This window comes from Mobula hypostoma, chromosome 2 (assembly GCF_963921235.1).
Source record: "Mobula hypostoma chromosome 2, sMobHyp1.1, whole genome shotgun sequence".
In the NCBI taxonomy this organism is placed as follows: Eukaryota; Metazoa; Chordata; class Chondrichthyes; order Myliobatiformes; family Myliobatidae; genus Mobula; species Mobula hypostoma.
This window is the reverse complement of record NC_086098.1, coordinates 147,011,863-147,025,430: the sequence shown is the minus strand read 5'-3', so window position 1 is coordinate 147,025,430 and position 13,568 is coordinate 147,011,863. Positions and strand designations below refer to the sequence as shown.

Sequence of the window (13,568 nt, the reverse complement as noted above, 5' to 3'; positions counted from 1 at the left end):
TAGTCATTGGGATTTCAATATCCAAGTAGATTGGGAAAATCTGGTTGGTGCTGGATTCCAAGAGGGGGAATTTCTAGAATGCACACTAGATGGCTTTTTAGAACAGCTCGAGGTTGAACCCACTAGAGGATCAGCTATTCTGAATTGGGTGTTGTGCAGTGAACTGGAATTGATTTAGAGAGCTTAAGGTAAAAAAAAACCCTTGGCGGGGGTTGCGGGAGATCATAATGTGATCTAATTCACCTTGAAATTTGAGAAGGAGTAGCTAAAGTCAGATGTATCAGTATTACAATGGAGTAAAGGGAATTACAGAGGCATAAGAGAGGAGTTGGCCAAAACTGATTGGAATCACTCGATTCTGGAATGGTTCTGGAAGACTGGAAAATTGCAAATGTCACTCCACTCTTCAATAAGTGAGAGAGGCAGAAGAAGGGAAATTACAGGCCAATTAGTCTGACCTCAGTGGTTGGGAAGACGTTGGAGTCGATTATTAAGGAGGTTTCAGGGTACTTGGATGCACATGATAATATTGGCCATAGTCAGGCAAGATTTTCCCAAGCTGACTAATCTGTTGGAATTCTTTGAAGAAATAACAAGCAGGATAGACAAAAGGAGAATCAGTTGATACTGAATATTTAGATTTTCAGAAGGCCTTTGACAAGGTGTTTCACATGAGGCTGCATAACAAACTACAACCCCATGGCATTGCATGGATAAAACAGTGGCTGATTGGCAGGTGGCAAAGAATGAGAATAAAGGGAACCTTTTCTAGTTAGCTGCCAGTGCCTAGTGGTGTTCCACAGGGGTCTGTGTTGAGACCGATTCTTTCTGCGCTAAATGCTAATGATTTGGATGATGGAATTGATAGCTTTGTTGTAAAGTTTGCAGACGATATGAAGATTAGTGGAGGGGCAGGTAGTTTTGATCAAGTCGAGAGACTACAGAAGGACTTAGACAGAGTAGGAAAAGTAGCAGATGGATTACAGTGTTAGAAAGTGTATGGTCATGCACTTCAATAGACGAAATAAAAGCATAGACTGCTTTCTAAATAGAGAGAAAATTCAAAAAGCAGAAAGGGACCAGGGATTCCTTGTGCAGGATTCCCTGAAGGATAATTTGCAAGTTGAGTCTGTGGCAAGGAAGGCAAATGCAATGTTAGCATTCATTCAAAAGGACTTGAATATAAAAACAAGGATGTAATGTTGAGGGTTTATAAAGTACTGTGAGGCCTCACGTGGAATATTGTGAGTAGTTTTGAGCCCCCTATCTTAGAAAGGATGTGCTGAAACTGAAGAGGGTTCAAAAGAGGTTCACAAGAATGATTCCAGGGTTGAACAGCTAATCATGTGAATAGCATTTGATAGCTCTGGGGCTGTATTCACTGGAATTCAGAAGAATAAGTAGTGACGGGAATTGAAACCTATTAAATGGTAAAAGGCCTTGACAGAGTGGATGGGGAAAGGATGTTTTCTATAGTGAGAGAGTCTAGAACCAGAGGGCACAGCCTCAGAATAGAGTGACATCCTTTTAGAACAGAGATGATGAGGAGGAATTTCTTTAGCCAGAGAATGGTGAGCCTGTGGAACTCTTTGCCACAGGCAGCTGTGGAGTCCAAGGCTTTATGTATATTTAAGGCAGCGGTTATGGCGGAGCAGACTTGATGGGCCAAATGGCAAAATTCTGCTCCTGTATCTTATGGTCTCATGTTTAATATTGCAGATTTTCAAAATACTGCTAATTTTCACGAGCAGAATTTCATATTAAGTTGCTTGTTGTCCTTGATCATATGTTTATTTAATTACTGCAACACAGAAAGACACTAACGTGTACGTTGCTTAAAGAATCACAAAAAGAGTAATTAGGAGTTTTCTTGCTTATGGCCAATAGCCCATAAAATGGGAAAGTCATCATGTTGGAGAATCAAAGGATCAGCAGTGAGTAGTTTAAAGTTCTTGAGTGTGAACATCTCTGAAGATCTGTCCTGTGCCCAACATACTGATGCAATTACAAAGAAGGCATTACAGCAGCTATATTTAGTAGGAGTTGGATGTACGATGAAGGGCATTCAAATTGGTTGCATTGCAATCTGGTCTGGAGGGGCTATAGTACAATATTGGAAAAAAGCTGCCAGAAGTTGTAAACTGAGCCAAATCCATCATGGGCACTAGCCTCCCCAGCATAGAGGGCATCTTCAAAAGGTGATGCCTCAAAAAGGCAGCATCCATTATTAAGGACCTGCATCAACCAAGATATGCCCTATTCTCATTGTTGCCCTCAAGGAGGAGGTACAGGAGCCTAAAGACACACACAGTGTTTTAGGAACAGCCTCTTCCCCTCTGCCATCAGATTTCTGAATACACAATGATTCCTGCATCTTACTATCTCTTTGTTTTAGTTTTTTGATCTCTTTATGCACTACTTATTTAATTTTTGTGTATTAATTATTGTAATTTTTAGTTTTTATTATTATATATTGCTCTGTACTGCTGCTGCAAAACAACAGATTTCATAACATATGCTGGTGATAATAAACCTGATTCTGATTCTAATTCTGTTCTATTTGAAAGGAATGATTGTTTTTCATTTGTTTCAGTGTTAATAAATAATGACACAAGAGGTTGTAATGATTGTGGTCATCTGGAGCCCAGTGCTTTGATCAACTGTTCTCTCTAATCAGAAATCGAGAAATAACTGACTGCGGAGCAGAATTGTTCTCTCGTTTCAAGCAAATCTCTTGGAAGTTGAATTTTCCGGGTAATCCTATAACATTGTAAGAGAAAAAGGTCACGCCTGCATGCATCTGTTATATTATGTCATGATAAATAAGTTGTGAGGTTTAATCTCATGCCTGAAATAGAAATTTAACTCATGATCATCAGCAGTATCTTCCTTTATTGCTGATTTATATTTTGCTAATTTTCAAGATTCTTCCTTTTGCTGCAGAAATACTTGATAGTGTTACAGCTATTTGCAAGATAAAGGTGACTTCTTAATTTCCTCAGAAATCATGTTGGCATATTAAAATTCTGTATTTTAGTATCTTCTGATTGGATGCGTGTGATTTTTTTTTAACTACCCCTATTTTTGGGATTCCGAGGCCTGAAGCAAACAATGTCAGACCAGACGACATCGGAACAGAGTTAGGCCATTCATCCCAGTTAATGGCTGATGTGAGGGTGCTCTTTATCGTGGCAATGTAGAATTGCACTACTGTGTTGTATGGAAGATGAAATTTTATCAACCACAGCAAGAATTACATCCTCCTCCGGTCTTTTTGTTGATGAAGGAGATATGTTTCTTCAACATGAGGCCCTGTGAAATAAGGAACCTGAAATTGAAATGGTGCTAACTGTAGAGTTGTTAATGATGATTGGGTGGAGAGGAGACACGTTTCTCCTGAAGTCGATATGCATCTCTACAGTTTTGAGGGCATTCAGCTCCAGCTGTCTGTCCCTCTCATCCCTCTCCCGAGTCTTTGGCAAGGCTTAATTACCACGGTTTGTGGATTGGACTCTGCAGTTCATGCTATATGTTTCTGGTTTCTCCTTTATGTTTTGTGCGATTTTCATCGGGGCGGACTGGTTCTGCAGCCTGTTGTCAATGAAAAATTTTACTGAACTAAACTGAACATTCTGGACTGTTTTACTGAACTAAACTGAACATTCTAGACTGCTTTAAGGACTCTGTGGTTTGATGTTTCATGTTCTGTGTGGTTTCACTCGTTTTTTGCTACTTGCGCAATGTTTTTTTTTGCATGTTGGATGTTTGATGTTTTCTTTGAACAGGTACTATGGTGTTTCTTTCTGTGGGAAGAAGAATCTCAGGGTTGTATACTGCATACATACTTTGATAATAAATGTACTTTCAATTTGAAGTTGTTGGCCCACCAGCGCCTTTACTTGCTGAGAAAACTAAAGAAATTTGGCCTGTCCCCTAAAACCCTCACTAAGTTTTATAGATGCACCATAGGAAACATTCTTCTAAGGTGCATCACAACCTGGTATGGAAGTTGTCCTGTCCAAGACCGAAAGAAGCTGCAGAAGATCATGAACACGGCACAGCACATCACACAAACCAATCTTCCATCCGTGGACTCACTTTACACCGCACGCTGTCGGAGCAGTGCTGCCAGGATAATCAAGGACACAACCCATCCAGCCAACAGACTTTTCGTCCCTCTTCCCTCTGGGAGAAGGTTCAGGAGCTTGAAGACTCGTACGGCCAGATTTGGGAACAGCTTCTTTCCAGCTGTGATAAGACTGTTGAACGAATCCTGACTCAGATCTGGGCCGTACCCTCCAAATATCCGGACCGGCCTCTTGGTTTTTTTGCACTACCTTACTTCCCATTTTTCTATTTTCTATTTATGATTTATAATTTAAATTTTTAATATTTACTAATTTTAACTATTTTTAATATCTTTAATATTTAATATTTTTAATCCAGGGAGTGTGAAGCGCAGAATCAAATATCGCTGTGATGATTGTACGTTCTAGTACCAATTGTTTGGTGACAATAAAGTATTTATTATTGTGATTGCACGAGGGCATTGGCTTATTTACTTTCCTGGTGGTACTTGGACTTGTCACCTCTGGAGATCAGTCCAATGACAGTGGTGTTGTCCGCAAACTTTATCAGTTTAACCGGAGACTGGTGTATAGAGAAAATAGAAGGGGTGAGCAAACACATTCCTCTGGCACGCCAGTGCCAAGTGAGCGGGATGTGGAGATGTGATTGCCTGGTCTCACGTACTGCCTCCTGTCAGAGAAGAAGTTTGTGATCCACCTGCAGATGGGACCAGGTACATCAAGTCTGGAGAGTTTCTCTTCCAGAAGCTCAGGGGATGATGGTATTGAAGGCTGAACTGAAATTGACAAAGAGAATCCTGACATATGTACTATGGGAGCTGAGGTGTTGTAGTATGAAGTCCAGACCAGTGCTAGCTGCATCATCTGCACATCTGTTGGCTTTGTAGGTGAACTGTGACAGATCTAGAAAATTGATGTTATGGATTTGAGAAATGACATAACCAGCCTTTCAAAAGTCTTCATTATGACAGACCTGTAGTCATTGAGTTGCACAGACGCTGCTCAGTTTCCCAATTCCTGCTGAGGTCCTCCAGCAGATTGATTCTTGAATTTTTCACACTCGTCAGACACAAAAACCACTTAGAGAATCTCAAAATTGAATTCCAGTCTTCAGAGTAAGTCTCATTTGTTGTCATCGAAATATACCAGACACTAGATGAGGGGAATGCACAGTTGGTATACTTCACCTGTCTCTTTCCATGTATGAGCTCAGAACTCTGTACTAAAGGGGGCAGGCTTGTATATGGAACCATTGTAAAAGGTGCATTCTGATCATCTTGCCAATCACTAGCTTGAACCCTATTGTCCAGAAAACAATATTGATGAAAAAGGAAACATAATAATTTTTAGGTATTCCTGTTTGACTCAATTGGGCTGATTTTTCAAGTGGGAATTTAGTGAATTTTGTTGTATAAAGTATTATTAAAGAGTTCTACTAGTGCTCTGCAATCTAGGTCCATTCTGTTGACTGAACAGAAATGTAGGGACATGTTCGGCACAACTTTGTGGGCCAAGGGGCTTGTATTGTGCTGTAGGTTTTCTATGTTTCTATGTAGAGTCCACAGTACTGTGCAAAAGTCTTGGAGATATATGTACACTGTAGCCAGGGTACCCAAGACTTTACACAGTACTATCCCAAAGGCCTGCCACGGTACTCCACCCCCGCCATTCCCAACATCCTTTGCTCCCCGTCAGATTTACAAATTTGTTCTCTGCTCCACGTTCACAGATACAGTACTGTACAAAAGCCTTCGTGTGTGTGTGTCTCTCTCTCTCCCTCTCTCTCTCTCTTTCTCTCATATATATATAAAAATAAATATAACTTTTGCACAGTACTGTACTTCACTGCCTTTATTATAATGCAACTGCATATTCCACAGGCAACAATCTTGTTCTACATTAACCATGTCTTGCTTTGTTCTGTAATAGTGTGAAGTTGAATGGGTCAATTATAATTAACACAATTTTATATAACTGATTATATTTCTCTTCCAAATCTTCCAGATATTGTGCTGAAAATGGAAAAAACAATGAATCCAGCAAGGTGACATCTTTTAAGGCCCACTAAGAATTTATATCGATTCTGGAACTACTTGGAATCTGGACGTGCTGCGCTTATCCAGTCTGGGCTAAGTCATTTGCAATTCAGTGCTGTAATACAATGCTTCCTGTCAGCTCCAATCAGAACCTTCCCTTGCATCAGTATTGCTAATTAAACTTGGGAGCAACTTTGACTTCCTAAGAAGAAAAAGTCTTGCCATATTTTCTATTTGTAAGAATTTTATCATTAAGTAAGTTTTCAGAAATTGGTAGACATTAGTCAAGTACTTTAGAAAGAAATTAAAAGTAATTTTGAATCATATTTGTGACCTTTGGAGTATAATTCAAGACCATGAAAAGACCAAATAAACATCGACAGCTCCAGTTTTTCAGCCTCTTCAGCAGAAAGCCCAAATCTAAAGCAAAACTTGAGATGTCTGCTGTCACGGTTGAGGGAATAAACACTAAAACAGAGACTGAGAATGAGAAAAAAATGACCTCTTCGAATAGAACAATACAGTCCTCCAGTAATGAACAGTTGTTGGGCACTCTGGAGTGTCCTCTCTGCCTTCTTAGCCAGCCTCGATCCCAGTTCCCAGAGATCATTTCTTGTCATCACCGTTCTTGTCTGGATTGCTTACAACAATATCTGAAAATTGAAATTACAGAGAGCAGGGTCAACGTTGCTTGTCCGGAGTGTTCAGAATTGTTTCATCCATCGGACATCCGTATGATTCTCAACAACAGCACTTTGATGGAAAAATATGAAGAATTCATGCTGCGAAGATACCTTGCATCTGATCCAGATGCCCGATGGTGCCCTGCACCCGATTGTGGGTATGTTATTCTGATTTATTTTCTTTGCACTTGATTAGTATATGTGTATCGGAGTAAGTTAATGGCTTTTAGACTGGGCAGCACGGTAGCGTAGCGATTGATGTGACGCTATTACAGACCGATGTGTTCCTGTGTTTGGAGTTCAATTCCAGCGCCATCTGTAAGGAGTTTGTACATCCCCCCCATGAACCAGGAGGGTTTCATCCATGTTCTGTGGTTTCCTTCCACACTCCAAAGTCACACCAGTTGGTCAGTTAATTGGTCATTATAAATTTGTCCCGTGATTAGGCTAGGTGGATTCCTACACAGTGCAGGTTGATGGGCTGGAAGGGCCTGTTCTGTGCTGTATTTCTAAATAAATAAGTAATAAATTCCTTTGGTGAATATATTTGCCTTTAGGCAGCTGATAACTGAGTGCACAGGATAATATGCTCAGATTACAGACCTGGTGAGTAGTTCAGCCATACAGACCCGAAGTGTTAATCAATGACTTTTTTACCTTGAGATTGTATAGGGTCATATCGGCACGTACACATAAGCGCACATCACGCATGCGCACACAGGTGCCCGCACAAGGCTTCGTGGTCATGGTAGTCTTTCTCGGGGTAAACACAAGCGTCCAGTATTTGACTGCTACTTTTGTCCCTTATTTGGGAGTGAGAAAGTTGGCAACCCTACAGCCCAGAAACTGACTCTTTGACCCACAATGTTGTGCTGAACCAAATAAATAAGTAATTAAACTGCCAACTAAACTAATCCTCTCTGCCTCCACAGTGTCCATATCCTTCCATTTTCCTTACATTCATATGCCTATCTAAACATCTCTTAGAAGTCCTGAATGTATCTGCCTCTACCCATTGTAGCCTGTCTTCTCAGACTTCAGTGAATGGGGCAGGAAACAAGCAGCAAAGCTGTTCTGCAAGGAACTAGCAAGGGATCATGACGTTGTAGGTGAATCATGGAATAACTTCCATATCTGAGTTAGCTACGTATTCAGCTGACCACCGGAATTCCATGAGCTGAATAGTTTTGCTTTGCTTGTTCTTTTTTTTTCTCAAAATGATTTTCAAGTTTTGCTCAGCACTTTTGGATAAGGTAGACTAGGTACTTGCAGAACTGTGTGCATTGTGTTATAGTACCACATTGCTCATTATATGATTGCATCCCTGAACATTTCAGAATCAGGTTTATTAGACCTCCTCATTGCTACCATCAGAGGGACGATACAGGAGCCGAAGACACACCTTCAACATTTTAGGAACAGCTTCTCCCCCCACCATCAGATTTCTGAGTGAACACTACCTCACTATTTTTGCTCTCTTTTTGCACTACTTATTTCATTTACTCTTTTAAATATATTTCTTATTGTAATTTATAGTGTTTTTATTATTATGTATTGCAATGTACTGTGCCACAAAACAACAAATTTCACGACATATGCTAATCACATAAACCTGATTCTCATTCTGAAACTGTAATGGCTCTCCATGTGGTAAACCTGAGCTGAGCTGATCTTCAAAGTCCTCCCACTTTATCGTCAGCAGTTTAGAATTAATTATCAATAAACTTCTCGGGTCATATATCATGCTAGTACTGATTGTTAAAGCATAACATATCCTGATTTTTCTATAATGTTGCTTCCAACTTTATCTTGATTGTGAAATCTTTATTTTTGTTACAATTAACAGAAATGGTGAAATAGGTGTTTTGCATACTTTATTAGTCAGGGCATTGAGTGTAGGAATTGGGGCATTATGCTGTACAGTAGTTGTACAAATCGTTGAAAGACATGGTTAATCTGGAAAGAGTACAGAAACTATTTTGTGAGGATGTTGCTAGGACTAGAGTGTCTGAGTTATGGGGAGAGGTTTGCCAGGCTATGCCTATATTCCTCAGGAGAATGAGAGGCGACCTCATGCAAGGTTATAAAATCATGAGGGGCATAGATAAGGTGGATGGTAACAGTCTTTTTTCCCCACAGTACAGTAGTCCATAACTAGGGAGCTTAGATTTAGGGTGAGAGGGGAAAGATTTAAAAAGGACACAAGAAGCGTGAAGATTTAAAAAGAGTATGCAGAAAATGGTGAGTATGATTGAGGCAGATACTGTAGAGTAGGCGCTGTGGTCAGCATGGGCCCTTTGGGCCAGAGGCCCTGGATCTGTGCTGCATGTCTCAAATTTTCATCTTTGTTCTTTTTATCACTTTGAACATCTCCACCAAATTCTCCCCCAGTACTGGTTACAGTGAATTCAGACTAGGTTCTCTGAACTTTACCCATGAAAGGCAGTGGGAGCTAATTGAAGCACAGGCAAAGCAAATGAGCACTTTACATAGGAAAAAATATCTATGCATCAGTCAAGAATTTTGCAAAGACTTTTTAAACACTCTTATGCAGATAACAATTAGTTCAAAGAAAGATGTTCCTACTCAGAAAATCATAACACAAGCCAACCCACAGTGTGATTGCACACTCTGTCTTAGTGTAATCTGGCCTCGAGGGTCGATTAAATACCAAGGTGAATGCATAAGAATGTTATAAATAACTTATTGCTAGGACAGGCACTAGAGTTTATGAAAATCTAATTTCCTGAGGATGCAGTCATTTCGGTACTCCAATACAATGGTATGTTTATGTACCTAATGTGTGCAAGTGGTGAGCAGAGATGCAAATTCATTCAAAACTGGACTATATGTAGTCCGGTAGCCTAGCGGTTAGCAGGGCATTATTAGAGCTTGGAGCGTCAGAGTTCGGGGTTCAGTTCATCTGTAAGCAGTCTGTATGTTCTCCCCATGAACACATACGTTTTCTCCAGGTGCTCTGGTTTCCTCCCATGGTCCAAAAACGTACTGGTTAGCAGCTGGTAAATTGTCCCATGATTAAGTTAAATGGGGGATTTGCTGGCAGTTGTTTGATGGCGTGGCTCTAAGGGCCGGAAGAGCCTATTCCATGCTGTATCTGTAAATAAAAATAAAAATTAATGTATGTTCATGGTATTGCAAATATCTTTCACTTTCTGATATTATGCAAGTCAATGTCTTTTACTAAGATTGCTGTGCTTTCCCTTGGTATTAAATTCCTCTTAAACAAACTATTTTATTTTATTTCCATGTACTTAATATGTTACGTATTTGTTTATCTAGTTTCCTTTCCTTGTCCACTCTATTTTAGAAGTGTACTGTATTAAGTATAAATCTATTGCATTGTTGTTTTGTGCTTTAGCTGTCATCTAGCTAAGCTGCAAATTTGTGTCTCCTTCTGTAGTATTGTTTATTCAGAGATACAGCATGGTACCACACCCTTAAGACCCAGTGAGCCCGCGCTGCCCAGTTACACCCATGTGACCAATTAACCTACTAACCCGTATATCTTTGGAATGTGGAAGGAAACCGGAGCACCAGGAAGTGGGGTGAATGTACAAACTCCTGCAGACAGCGGTGGAATTGAACCCAGGTCTCTGTGATGCTGTAATAAGGCTATCGCTACACTAACATGCCACCAATGTCTTCTGCATTGCTTTTGACAGTTTTCTATGTGGTTTGATATCGTATACAAATTTTAATTTATGTTTTGATTTAAGTGCATCTCGTAGCCAAGCCTGGATATCTGGGATATGTCTGGCAGCCTGAGGGGTCTCTATAGAAAAACGCACTACAGGGTACTTCATCAAAAAGCACCTGCAAGCCCATACACCCTCCCCAAACCTCCACCTCTTTACACAGTATGCTTCTTTATTAAGTAGACATCAATGTGGTTAACAGAAATTATTTGTCAGCAGATGAAGTATTCAGGTAGTAAGTACTGATGCATTGATAGTATCCACTGCTATCCCAGATTGCATCGAGTGTCCCTGGGTCAGTCGGCAAACGCGTCATGCTTTCCCCATTGATTTGATCCCATGCAACATGAGTGTATCTCCCTGTTTCAGTTGTTACAGCTTTCAGCTCCTGAACTCTGCATTTTTTTTGTGTTTAAAATTTTCTCTGTGGGTCACTTTCATACAAGTTTTGCTGTGAAGTATAAATTTTAACTGAGTTCCTGTTTTTACATAAAGTCTTTTCTAGCTGCTCCATTTTGTACACCATTTGGGACTCTGCTTACAGCTGTGAGAAAGAAGCAATCTACCCCATGACTATTAACTTCCACAAATCCCCCCTTTCCACCCTTACCCATTTCCATTCTTTGATTGTATTGCTGTACACTGTGTCACATTATGCCACAAATTTTATGAAAACTACTTGTTCTTTCTACTGGCTTCCCCACAATATGCTTCCAGTTTCTTCAGAAATACACTCCTTACTTAGCTAATGAATATAGATTTCTCAACTTCTCCTTGTATTGCAGACTGTCTTAAAATATAGCCTTCTGATATTTTGTGCATGCATATTTCTCCTGGATAGCCTCACCACATTTCTTATGTGCACCAAGTGCTATATTACAATTGAAATTTGTATTTTTAAGCATAATGTCATTTCACTTAAATCAAAAATACAGTTCCCAAAATACACTGCTGCCACTTATACAAAAAGCCATTGTGAGCTTCTATGATCTAAGATTATATAGAGCCTGTTTTCATCTTTCCGCTTGATCTCCTGAGAATCAGGTTGCTTAAGCTAATAGTCTATTACTCCATATTCAAGAACAGAATGTATATTTGTAATTTACATGCATTATTCATCATCACTATGTGTTGTGTTGTATGATGTGGGCAATCATGGTCTTTCTATGACCATGATTGTTTTTGCCAAATTTTTCTGTGGAAGTGGTTTGCCATTGCTTTCTTCTGGGCCAGTGTCTTTACAAGATGGGTGACCCCAGCCATCATCAATACACTTCAGGGATTGTCTACCTGGCGTCAGTAGTCACATAACCAGGATTTGTGATGTACATCAGCTGCTCCTACGGCCATCCACCACCTGTTCCCATGGCTTCGTGTGACCCTAATCGGGACGGGGGGGGGGAGTTCTAATCAGGGTGACCTGCAGGTTAGTGGAGGAAAAGAGTGCCTTACATTTCCTTTGGTAGAGACATATCTCCATCCCACCACCCAGCATGTTTTCTATTAGGGCATCGTTTTCATGTGGCTGTTTAAGCTAATGCTGAAACTCATTTGATGTACTTGACTCTCAAAGGGAACTGTTCTGTTTGGGTTAAGCATGTTTGTAAATGCATTACACTTCAGAAACAAAAAAAGGCTTGCAGTAATTAGCTCATAAAATAACTTGGTGGTATTTGAATTTTGAATTTGATCTATGTCAGGCAAAGCTTCAAGTGATTGGTTTTAGCAGAAGCTGTAGTCACGGTTTAGTGGTGTGGTCCCTCCAGACTCTTCCCTTATGAATCATACCATCACTTTCAAAACAATGCCTGTCATTAAACTACAAGTTGTCCAGAGCAATGTCCAGTCTGAGGTGGAGGTTCTGGATCGATTTTCATCATTGTTTGCTTCTGATGGGTCACAAATAATTCAGGAAAACATTGTCCCAGAAGCATACTGTTTTGTTTAGCTGTATACCTGTGTATGGTTGAATAAAAATCAGCGAACTTGAATTTGAATATATACGGATCCTAATGTTGGGAAACTCCTTCACTCAGGGCGATGAGAGTGTGGAACAAGCTGCCAGCGCAGGCGGATGTGAGCTTAATTTCAAAATGTAAGAGTAATTAGGATAGGTACATGTATGGAGCGCTATGGTCCGGTTGCAGGTCGATGTGACCAGGATGATCCATGGTTTGGCACAGACTAGATGGGCTGAAGGGCCTGTTTCTGCGCTGTAGTGTTCTATGACTATGACTATTTTTTTGAATGCGTAGACTGCTAGCACAATGATTCTACAATGTAGGCTCATCTTTTCTTGAATAGGGTTACTTTGAATCACTTGCTCACCTCTCTGTCATATAACTTTAAAGTTGAATTATAAGCTGAGAGATCCAAATGTGAAAAAAATGTAAATTTGTTTGCGTTTGTGTTCACCATAATGCAAATCTTAAATTTGGTATTTAAATGAAACGGTCTGTCACTCCATCTCCATTCAGCTGGTGATTTAGTGATCTGGTTAGAAGCAATTTGATGGGCACCATATAAGCTGACCTCCTTGCCTGTAGACACTTGGTAATAAGTAGCACAAGTCTTTCCATCTGATACGCTGGTGCAAAATGGATGTTTATGACCATTGGTGAAAGCAAATTATTCAAAGGACAAGTGTGGTAGAGGTAATTCTCTAATTTGAGAATATAATATAATTAAAAATACTTCACATAGTTTTCCCGCACTGCAGATTTCTTATGGTTTCATAATTTTTATGTCGTACTCTGCACTGCTGCTGCAGAACAAATTTCACTGCATATGTAAGTGATAATAAACTTGATTGTATTAGCACGCAAGTGCGATTATGAAGAAAGCACGCCAGTGTCTACTTCATCAGGAGTTTGCAGAGATTTGGCATGACATCTAAAGCTTTGACGAACTTCTGTAGATGCATAATGGAGAGCATATTGACCGGCTGCATCACAGCCTGGTATGGAAACACCAATGCTCCTGAACGGGAAATCCTGCAAAAAGTTGTGGATATGCCCAATATGGGTAAAGCTTTCTCCATCATAG

General features: G+C 40.0%; 1 protein-coding gene across 2 annotated transcripts in view; it reads left to right on the top strand.

Annotated features, from left to right (window-relative positions):
• si:ch211-278j3.3 (E3 ubiquitin-protein ligase RNF19A) overlaps positions 1–13,568 on the top strand; it is an 86,416-nt gene that overhangs the window by 34,127 nt on the left and 38,721 nt on the right. Inside the window, exons 1-2 of one of the 2 annotated variants that reach the window (XM_063040856.1) lie at positions 2,628–2,754; positions 6,093–6,965. In XM_063040856.1, coding sequence (XP_062896926.1) covers positions 6,481–6,965 — 485 coding nt within the window. In that variant the 5' untranslated portion in view covers positions 2,628–2,754; positions 6,093–6,480. Of the gene's footprint in view, positions 1–2,627; positions 2,755–6,092; positions 6,966–13,568 lie in introns of those variants that run through there. The other variant, XM_063040855.1, reaches the window with a different exon arrangement.